The sequence below is a fragment of the Camelus ferus genome, chromosome 18 (genome assembly GCF_009834535.1).
Source record: "Camelus ferus isolate YT-003-E chromosome 18, BCGSAC_Cfer_1.0, whole genome shotgun sequence".
NCBI lineage: Eukaryota > Metazoa > Chordata > Mammalia > Artiodactyla > Camelidae > Camelus > Camelus ferus.
In genome coordinates, this window is record NC_045713.1 from 20,087,900 (window position 1) to 20,099,121 (window position 11,222).

General features: G+C 51.4%; 1 protein-coding gene and 1 non-coding gene across 4 annotated transcripts in view; one reads left to right on the forward strand and one right to left on the reverse strand.

The window, feature by feature from the left end:
• The window catches only part of IL4R (interleukin 4 receptor), a 36,768-nt gene extending 25,759 nt beyond the window's left edge, over positions 1 to 11,009 (reverse strand). Inside the window, exon 1 of one of the 3 annotated variants that reach the window (XM_032460589.1) lies at positions 10,859 to 11,009. Coding sequence is in view for 1 of the 3 variants with exons in the window: in XM_032460590.1 (XP_032316481.1) it covers positions 10,859 to 10,877 (19 nt within the window). In the remaining 2 variants the exon portion in view is untranslated. The remainder of the gene's footprint in view (positions 1 to 10,858) is intronic. The other 2 variants (XM_032460590.1, XM_032460587.1) reach the window with 2 other exon arrangements.
• On the forward strand, positions 4,395 to 4,500 carry LOC116657671. Its single transcript, XR_004312868.1, has one exon. It is a non-coding gene; the product is annotated as a U6 spliceosomal RNA (small nuclear RNA).
• Positions 11,010 to 11,222: the final 213 nt, after the last annotated feature.

The window sequence follows — 11,222 nt, forward strand, 5'->3', positions numbered from 1 at the left end:
ACTGGAGAGTTAGGAAGAATGCCCCAGAAGGCACAGTGGGCTCTGTGAGGGCAGGAAACGTGTTTCGTCCTCTGTGACCAGAACACCCAGCCCAGCACCTGGCGCAGAGCAATTACTCAATAAACGATCATGTGTCTTTCACTCTGTTCTGATTTTTACACTTACACAGCGCTTCCTTAGTGCCTGGCTCTGTTCTAGATGTTTTAAGGCCCCCTGTGAGATGAGTACAATTATTAAACCCATTTTACAGATTCTGAAGGATCTGAAGAGAGGGAGGGCGTGGCCCATTTCCCACTCACAAGATGGGCTCATGGCTGCAGCGACGGTAGGAGTTACAGGGGATGAGAGCAGTGTAGTCAGCAGGGCCAGAGGCCAACACTGTCCACCAGGAGTGGTAAGCAATTCAGACTTCGTCCCCAGGGCAGTAGGGAGCCACTGAAAGCTATTAAACAGGAGAGGAGCCACTTTCCAGAAAGCCCACAATGAGCTGTGCGTGGAGAACAATCACAGGGGGAACACAGAGGCGGCTGAGAGAGGAGGGGGTGCAGCTGGAGTCGCAGAAGAGGAGGCAGATTCCAGATCTGTTTGGGAGGCAGATGTGGCAGAACTAGGTGATGACTGCGGGCTGGGAGCTGGGAGCAGGGAAGTGGCCTTGGGCTGGGGCACGGGCGGCTGGATGGTGGGGGGTGCTGGGACAAGGAGCGGGCTTGCTGGGGAAGACCATGCACTTTGCTGGCTGTGGACTTGGTGAGTCCACCTGGGCCATGGGCCCCGAAAGGCATCCAGGAGGCAATACGCCCTAGCGGTCTGGAAGGAAGGAAAGCTTGCACTGGAGATAGGTTTGCAGGTTATCAGCTGTGGCTGAAGCCCAGGGGAGCTGTGCAGAGTGAGACACCGTCTTGTCTGAGGGACAGGAGAGGGCTGGAGACCACAGACCTCCTTCAGGGGACATCCCCTTGGGGAGGCATCCAGGTGACTCAATCTAGGATCCTGGAAGCCATGCCCACCCTCAGAAGGTATCAGTGGCCCTAGGTAGGAGGCTGAACCTCAGGGACCCGCGTGCAGACACCCCTGCTTGGGAGCAGCGACCAGCCTCCATCACTCTGCAAGCCCTTCTCCTGCTTCATTTCTCTGCCCAGCACTTACTCCTCGCTGCCTGTCACACAAGCACACGTCCTGTGCACTGTCCAAATCCCCACTGAACGCCAGCTCCTGCAAGGCCAGGGGTGGTGCCCACCCTGCTCGCTGCTATAGCCCTGCAGCCTAGCATGGTGCCTGGCACACATTAGGGGGTCCACAGATATTTGCTGAATGGAAAAGCAAATGAACAAATCCTCCCTGCTGTGCGCAGGGAGGTCTGGCCAGCCATTGCTGGTGGAGGCAGGGATACAGCTCCTGGAGTTGGCATTTTCCACCTCTCACTGCTAGATAAACACTGACGAATTCTGGCTCAGAGTCTCCTTAAATACCCTGATGCAGGACCACACAGATCTCAGCCACCCCAGAGGGGCAGGGAGAGCTAGCCTCCAGAGAGCTGGTAATTGGGACATTACCATGATTATTACTCATTGCCCTGAGATGCAGGGCATCTGGCCCCAGGACCCTGATTAGATTTTGGCTGTCTTAGTGACAGTCACGGCTCCCAGGACACCTCTTTCTTCTGAGGTCTGTAGAAGTCACCATGAGTGCCCCTGCATGTCCCCAGTTCCTTGAGTCTTTAGAGACCATGCTCTGGGTCTTTCTGCCCATGGGGCCCACCCTTTCCCCACCCAAGGAACATGGAGGGTGCAATTATCATCATTCCCTTTGTAGACCTGGGGAACCTGAGGCAGAGAGTTTCAGGAACCTGCCTGAGGATGCACAGCTAGTCAGTGGTGGGCCTGGGAATTGAACCCAGACTTTTTGGCTCTGAAATCTGTGATACAGCACCTGGCATGGAGGAAGTAGCCACAAGCTCTCTCACTCCTTTTATACACCTCTCTGTTTGCTCCTTCTAGCAAGCCCCGTGGGGAAGATATGGGCAAACATTCCCTGCACAGAGGAGGAAACTGAGGCTCAGAGGGATACAGCAATAGTCCCAGGGTGACAAAGCAGGAAGTGATGAACTAGAATTTGGCTTACACCACTGTTTGCCCAGCCCTCGCGGCGAGCATGTCTCAGCAGTGACCAAGGACTTTGCCCTCTGGGCAAAGCCAAAGCAGCAGCACATCAGCACAGGTAAGAGCACCCTCTTCATGCTCTGTGTGCAGACAGGTTGGGGGGGGCTCTCCCTTAGGTCCTTTCTGTTGTCTTACCCCTTATCCTTCCTGGCATGGGCTGGGACACAGATGTGTGGGGCCATTCATGGGGGGCAGGGACCCCAGAGGATCTAAGACACGGAAGCGTAATTCTGGGCCTAAGTGTGCAGGCTCTGCACTGATTGGCTGGGAGATCTTAACAAGCTGGGGTCCTCTCAGAACCTCAGTCTATTTATCATGTGCATCTTGGGGTGGTTGAGAGGAGGCAAAGAGACCATGGCTGGGTGGAAGAGGCCTGGGGCAGTGTTGATGGAGCAGGTGGCAAAACCTGTCTCCAAGTGTCAAGTAACAGCTCTGAGACCCTCAAGCACATGGCGGCCTTCATGACAGCACAGACGGGTCTCACAGGTACCAGCTGAGCCAAGGACTCCATTTACATGAAGTTCAAAAGGGGACAAAGCAATCTTGGGGTCAGGGGTCAGGAAAGCGTCCTGAGGGAGGGGTGGGTGGGAGAGAATCTCCTCGGGCGCTGATTTTGTTTGGTTTCTTGATCAGGTTATACACACATGTGTTTACTTGGTGAAAATGCATGAAGCCAGGCACTTGTCTGCATGTGTATCAGGATGAGGGGGAAGGGACTAGAGCAGAGGGTGCGTGAGGCCCTCCGGGTATGTCAGCAAAGGTTCCAGAACAGTCAAGCCTCAGTGCTGGTGGATCCCCAAAGACCCTGGACTCCACTCCCAATAATACTTCAGGTCCCCCTAGGCCTTTGCACAGGGCCATCAGCTCTCTAGTGCCTCCAGGGCACTCACTGCCTCTGGAGCAGCTCCTAGCTCCCAGCCACCTCTCCCAGAGACAACTCAACATCTAAGAGAACGCATGACCTCAGTGAGTGAAGAAGGGACAGGTGGTGAGCACCTGACCGGTCCTAACAGGCCGCCGCCACTCTGCTTTTCACCATGGAAATGAAGACCGAGGCATTGCTAGGTCTTTTTCAAAAGAAGCTAGAAATCAAAATTTCTATGTATATTACCGTGATTTCTGAATGTTCAATTTTTAAAATCGACACCCCACATTTGTGGTCCCTCTTTGGTTTACAACCACAGCTGGCATCCTCCTGAGTGGGTAGATGTCTTGAGATCCCAGGAGACCCCCAACAAGAGGAAAGGAGCAACAGATGAGACCCCACACCTTCCGTGAGCTCCCTAAGCTCCAGCACTCCCAAACGTTCCCATCCTTCTATCCCTGTGGAATGCGGTTGTTATGGTGATGAGAGGGAGCGGGGCTGCAGACAGGCCATCACTGCCTGCTCTGGTGCGGCTGAATAGCACCGTTTTGTCAGTGAGGATTCCAAAATTCTGCAAGCCCTGTTGCCTTCCTCCTCAGTCGGGGCAGACGAGGGGGTCAAACAGCAGTCTTTACACTCTCCCAGCCCTGCTCCCCCAAGATGTGCCACAGACTCCCCAATTCCCTTGGGCCATTTCCTCTCCTTCTCTGTGCCCTCCTCCTATGCCATCCTCTCCGGATGTTCCTGGTCAAAGCCTACTCTTTCCTCCACCCATCTCACAGCTCGGCCTGCCCCTCTGTGCCAACATCCCTTCCATTCTAATAAACAGTGAGCTGTGCCTGTCATTTCTCTCCCTTTCCAGACAAAAAAGTCCTCCAAGCCAAGGATGGCATCTTACTCACATCTCTTTGTGAACACAGGAGGCAGCCAAGTGATGCTGGAGAAACCCAAATTGTGGCTGCCTTATCGCAGGTGTGGCCCTCCCTCCAGGCCATTTTTACACACCATTCTCACTATCGGCGGGTCAATATTTACACCCCATGACTAATGTGTGAATAGGGATGTTTGCAATGCCTTTCACATTCTCTATTTGTCATTATTTTCACCAAAACCCTAGAGAAAGGCAAAGTGAGTCACAGCATCATCTTATGGATGAGGAAACTGAGGCCCAAATAGGGAAAATGGCTTGATTACTGAGCAAGTGGGTTGCAGCGCTGAGAGCGACATGCAAGTTTTATTTTATTTTATTTTTTAAAACTCATTTGGCTACCAGATGAGGATCAAAGAAAAGTCCTAAAACTTTAGAGGGGAAGAAAAGAAAATAAAGAATCAGAAAAGAAGCCAAGAAAAATGTAAATAAAGACAATAGGGTGCTCACTTCAGAGCACGTATACTAAAATTGGAACGACACAGAGAAGATTAGTGTGGCCCCTGCACAAGGATGACACGCAAATTCGTGAAGTGTCCATATTTTTAAGTTGCTCTAGTAACCTTAAGAAGTGAAGGGGAAAGCAGCTGCCTCACTGCCCAGATACTGATTTGTTCAGATGTTTCAATGCCTCATGATAAAACTACAAACATTTTCCTAACAGTTTAAGAAAAAGATAATAGGTAAAGGAATATTAATACCAAATAAAACAGAATTCAAGGCATCCAAGTATTAAAAGAAAGAGAGCTGTTTTATACTGATAAAAGGAGCAACTCACCAAGAAATTACAAAAGTCATGAACCCTCTTCTATTCATATATTCTATTTATATGCACCTAACAATATAGCATCAAAAAAAAAAAATGAAGCAAAAAACTGAGAGAAGGCCAAGGAGAAATAAACAGATCCCCTATCATAGTGGGAGATGAATCGGGTAGAGAAAACTACATAAAAACATAGAAAACATAAATGCTATAATTAGTAAGGGTGATCTAACACATATATTTCTAGAACGTTACACCCAAATAGAAATACACATTCTTCCAAATATGAGAGCAACAGACAGAAAAACTGACCAGAAAGTCCCACAAAGAAGATCTCAACAAATTCTCCATCACTGATATCACAGAAGCTACAAATATTGACCATAACTTTAGAAATCAACAATAAAAAGATACCTTTAAAAATTCCATCCACTTTAAAAAATTATAAGGCACATAATGCTTTTAATCAAAAGGTAAATGATAAACTGTTTTAGTAGTGAATGACATTGTGTAACAAGACCTGTGGAATAAAGCCATAGCAGTACTCAGAAAAAAAAAATTATAGCCCAGAGTAGATTTATTAGAACACCAGAAAGACTGAGATCAATTGTTAGCCTCAAACAAGGAATCTCAGAATGGAAGAAACTTTGACAGCACTCATGTAGAAGAGCGACCTGGAGGTTTTAGATGACAAGTCCAATATAAGCCCCAAGTCGGATACAGCCACTACGAAGTATGATTGCAGGTTGTATCAACAGAGATATGGGCTCCAGATCCAAGGAGGTGACAGTCTCCTTCCTCTCTGACTGGGTAGACTTTAGGGAAGGCAATGCTTTTTATGTGGGACTCTGACCAATAGGATCATGTCCAAAGCCAGATTGAACTGTTTATAGTTCTCTGCGTCAGAAAGAGACTGAATGAATTATGGCTGTGTAGTCTGAATAACAGAACTCTTGGGCTGGGGTTGGAAGGAGATGGCTACTACCTCGAAGGGGCACAAACAAAGCCAAAAAGTGAAAACTCCTGGAAAGCTAATAAGGCTAAATCCCAGAAAGATCGTCTCCCAGTTAGAGCTGTCCAATCTGGCTTCTAGAAGGTCTATTCTCCATCCTCAGAAGCAAGACTGTTGGGAGTCTGAGGCTCTGCGGCCGTGGAGGGCTGCCCCCACAGAGACCTGGCATCTCTCCTCTACAGAGAAGTTCCATTTCCTCTTTTGAAAAGACAGAACACTTTCCCGGCTACTTCAGGAAACCCTCAGGACTTCTGCAGTTCTCCAAAATGGATCTTGGTGGCTGTGTTCCCTTATTTCTAACCAAGAAGTCTGGTTCTTTTAAACCCTACTCCTTGGGCTGGATGGCTCAGCACAGTGGTTAAATGCATAGGTTTCCAGGTCAGCTGCCCTGGATTTGAATCCAGACTCTGCCACTTCTGAGCTGCATCACTGGGTAAGTCTGCTCCCTGAGCTTCAGTTTCCTCCTCAGGGAAGCAGGGAGGTACCCACGTATCTACCTGCCTCCATGCAGCACAGTGCCTGATGTGGCGTCAGGCCTCCGCTCTCCTCATCCCCGCCACACCTGCCCTGCTTTAGGGTGTCCTCACTGTCTGTGACGCTGTGGAAGCCGCTCATCAGTCAAATGATCTGTAAAATGATTCGTACAATGATCGGATCACCTGTGACGCTGATCCTGGCCTGACCACACTCACAGGGTTGCCGAGCAGACTGACCACAGGTGAGCACCAACAGTGGACTAAGGGACAGGTGAACCTTTGCACTGAAACACAGTGGTAAAGACTGAGGACCCCGGATCTGCCAGGTTTGCAGCTGTGTGACCCTGGACAAGTCACTAAACCTTCTGTGTCTATTTCTTTATGTGTAAAATCTGGACAAGGGCAGTTCCTACCTTACAGGGTTATTCTACAAGTTGAACGAGACAACGTGGGTCTCTGGCTCCTACTGACCTTCCTGACCTCTCTTCCCACACCTCTTCATTTTGCTTCAATCCCATCCCCCGACATCAGCTTCCTTGTTGTGAGTCAATCATACCTCAGGGCCTTTGCACTTGCTGTTCCCTCTGCCGGGATCTCTTTCCCCAGATACCTACATTGTCTTTTTATTTCCAGTCTTAGCTCAGTAGTCACCTCTTCCACCAGACGGCCAGCTCCACGAGGGCCTTTGCTTCTGTGTCAGTCACTGCTATGTCCCCAACCCCTTGCATGTTTGCCAAGTGGAGTATAAGCATCAAGCCCGGCACTAGAACTCAAGATATGTGCGTGCCTGTCACTTGTAGCTTTACAAACTGGCTCTGCAAGCTGCAGGCTATCAGCCCCTTTACAAACCTGCTGCTCAGAATAACACCTTCTCGCCTTCAGGAAATCTGCTCCACCAACCCCTTGAGGGCCAAGCATCTCTTCCCTCATTAGGACCCACTTCCTCTCTCTCCCTCCTTGGAGGGAGGAGGAGGGGGGACTCAGATGCCAGTCCAGTTAGTGACCATCCCTAGTGAGTCTTCTTTGGTGAAGACCTTGGACTTCTTAAGCAACACTGAGGAGATGAGGAGGTGCAAGGGGGCCCCAAGAATGAGAATGAGTCAGTTGGAGGCAAACCCGAAACCTCAGAGGCATCACCACTTCTTGGAAAGACAAAGATGTGTGCTTTTAGACAGAACTGTGCACACCGAGTAGGGGCAAGCAGCAGGCCAGGAAGTGGGATTGGTGGGGTGGACAAGACCTTTCCTGGCATCCTCCGTGGTTCCCTCCACCTGGCCCGTTCTTGCAGGCCTCTGCCCCTGTCCTTCTGAATGTCCCTCCTCAGAGAGGCTCCCCCGACTCCGTCCTCTCTGCCTTACTTTTCTCCCCAGCACTGTCATCACGTGACAGGATACTGCAGGTCCACATTCTCCTGTGTGAGACCCTGGGAGCCTGGAGTGTTTCCAAATTCAGAATGACTCAGATTCGAGAAAGGTCATAAAATAAAAATAACCACCCCTGCCTGCCATGGGGCCCCAGGAGCATTTGGTGATCAATCACATTAATATCTCTGCCACGGGACACACAAGCATTCATTTCAAGGAAAATAAAGACAGATTCCAAAGAGCTTCACGTTTAGTTCATGGCGGGTCTGGCTTCCAAGTGAGTGAGGGAAACACTTCCGGTTTTCAGAGCTTGTAGATTTTGAATTACAGATACAGTGTTGGGGTGAATCTGGACATGTCTGTGTACTGCCTGTCTTCACAACTGGAAGTCAAACTCCAGGAGGGCAAGGACTTTGTCCGGTGCTCTATCAGGAGCCCCAGACACGGTGTCTGGCACACAAGTGCCCAACAAATATCCAAAGAAGAAAGGAATGAGGAAGGCAAGTGCTGATGTGAAGAAGTGACCGTCCTAAATAGGGAAAGAATCCGCGATCTCGGAGCCAGGGGCAAGGTACCTCCAAAAATCATCTCACGAATACCGCCCCTCATCAAACACCCAGTTTACTGACAAGCAAATTGAAGCTCAGAGAGGTTAAGCAACTTCCCCCAGATCCCACAGAAAGGAAGAGCGGCAAGCTCACATTTGAACCTGAGCCCCCTGTCTTTAAGCCTGTGCCCTTCACTCTGCCTCCGGCTCAGAGGAGCAGAATGACTTGGCTGGAAGCAAAGCAACAAAGGATACAGCCCATCTGATGCAGGGGCCCCCTGGCCTCTCCAGGACCCCCCTCCCCAGCCTCCACTGGGGTTCTCCCCTCCACATTCTTGCAAGGGCAAGTTCCTACAACATCTAGGCACGGCATTGGACTCTCTTCTATCCAAGCCAAGGGGAATCTGGTCAAATAAGTCCGTGCATGTCTCCACAGTCACAAGGAATGTTCCGAAAGATGTCCCTCTTGGTCACCCCATCAGAGTGGCATGGGGGAAAGAACACAGGCTGAGAAGGAAAGCAGATTCGAATCCCCACATCTGTCACTCCTAGATGTACAATCTTAGACACAGCCACCTCACACATCTCTGGGCCTCAGTTTCCTCACCTGCAAAACGGGTAGACTGAATCCCATCCAATGGGGTTCATTTACTTCCTTAATAAGTGCATACTGCCTACTCCATACCAGAAACTGTTTGGTACGCTTGATATTAATTCATTTCATCATCACTATAGATGGTATAAAGTAGACATTGTAAGTTCACAAATGGGGAAGCTGAGGTCCTGAGAAGTTGCTTCCTTAAGAAGTAACTTCCTTAAGAAGTAGCAAAGTCAGCATTTGAACCCGGGCAATCTGGCTCCAGAGGCCATGTTCTTAACCTCCCCAGCTTATTTCTTGACAGACATCCACATTGACCACAGATGTATTATGTTTTAGAAACTGTGCTAAGCATCTTATAAAACATGATGTCATTAACTTTCATGGAAGCTCAATTTTACCAATGTAAGGAAACAAAGCACCCAGGGGGCTTCAATCCCTGCCCTACTCCCAGACACTATCAAAGGCAGCAGGCATTTGATCCTAAACTCTCCCCTCCATCCGGGGGTGGGGATATGGGGTTAGGTCACCAGAGAGAAGGGGATCCAGGAAAGGGTCTCTCTTATCACTTCTTTAATACTTTGTTTTAGCTCCTTTTCTGAATCTCAGCACCAGGAAATTGTGAATGTCTTTGGGGACAGCCTTCCTGCCCCTGCCTGGCTTTTTGCAACCCCGGGCTTTTGCTCTACAAAATGCATGAGTTACTGAGTCACTACCCAGAATTTGGAAATCCTCAGGTCCTCTCAGACCTGCTGGTAATTGGGTGTGTTGTAACCGGGGTGACTCACTCATGGTTTTCTCTCCCTCAGGCCTCCCCACAGCCTCCCTCTAGATACCAAGGTCCAGGGTAGGGGCCAGGAACCTGCATTGTGATTCCTATGGCTCAGGCAAAGGTAAAATACACTGGCCTACACTTCTTGGTACGGCACTCAAGGCCTTCCATAACATGCTCCCCCTTCCCATCCATTACTGGCTTTCCCCTCCTCCCTAGGCGACCTCTTGGCATTTATCCATGCTGTTCCCACAGCTCAGCATGCTGTTCCTTGTCAGTCTGCACCTGCCAAATCCCTCTACTCCTCTTACAAGGCTGGCTCAGAGGTTTCCACTCCAAGGAGTCTGTCCCACGGCCCCATAAAGGTTGATCACTCCCTACTTGTGCTTCCTCCCTCCTTCCCAGCTCTCCCCTCACAGAGGGGGTGCTCCTTAAGGACAAACACCAGTGCCCTAAACAGCATTCAAGCAGCCCCCAGTAGAAGCTCAGTGAGTGCACGAACGTCTGGGGCAGGTCACTCCCTTTTCCACACCTCAGCATCCTCATCTGCACCCACGGGTCAGGCTAGCAGAGTTCCAGTGGCCTTTGCAGGACTCTGGAATCCCCTGACTGTGAGGGACACCTGGGGAAACAAAAACCTTCCATGTGGACATTACCTTGGGCAAGTTATTTATTTAAGCTGCCTGTGCCTCAGCAGTCCTCATCTGTAAAATGGCCACAATACATACATAGCACTGACCAGAAAGGTTCTTTTGAGATTTAACTCAGAATACTTTCAGTGCTCAGGACAGAGTCTGTACAACATAAATCCAGGTAAATGATCGTTATTATTGAGTCCATCCAATTTTCAAAAAGGAGAGCAAAGGTGGAAAGGGCCTTTTCCAATATTCCTTGACCTAGGATCCAACTTAACAGTTTTTAGAACTTTCCCCACCCTTTTCCTCCCCTTCATCCTCACCAACTTTCTGTGCGGGTGGAGTGGGGGTGCTACCCAGAAAAAGAGGGGCTGAGTGACCCAAGACCTGCCTCAACCCCAGCTCACGAATTTCCGAAGCTCCCCAGGAGACCACCCCGCCCACCTGCCAGAGACCGCGCCAGTTTAGGGGCGCGCAGGGTGTCGGAGCACACAGGACAAAGCCTCCCCAGCCCCGCTTTGGCTGCGCTGGACGAAAAGGACAGAGCCACCACCCCGCGCGCGGAGAGGAGCAGGCGGGCGGTCCCGGGTGGGCGATTCCCGCTGGGGGTCCTGCGATCCCGGGGTTCCCACCGCCTGGGGCCCCTCTGGCGGCCCAGCGCTCCCCGGACGGCCGCCGCGTGTCCGGGCCGACAACCCCCCAACCCCGGCCCCCCTCGCGCAAGGGCCCTTCGCCCTACCTGCGCCCTCTGGGTCCATTCGTCGAGCCGGTGCCCGAGCGGGAAGTGGGGGACCCCCGGGCGGCCAGCCCTGCCCCGGCGGCGCCTCGCGGGGCTTTCCTGGGCGCCCGACCAAGCCCGCCCCGCTTCCTGCGCCCCGCCCCGGGCGCCTGACCCATTGGCCTGCGCCGCCCCGCCCCGCGCGCCGCGAGCTCCCCCGGCCGCGCTGCGGGCCGCGACGCCGACAGCCGCGGCCTCGTCTCTGTCCGCGTCCCCTCCGCCCCTGCAGTCCGATCTGCCGATCTCTCCTGGAGGCGACCCCAGCCCCCCGGCCCCGGCCCCGGCCCCCGCGGCCACCGGAGGCCACACCCCAGCGAGAACTCCG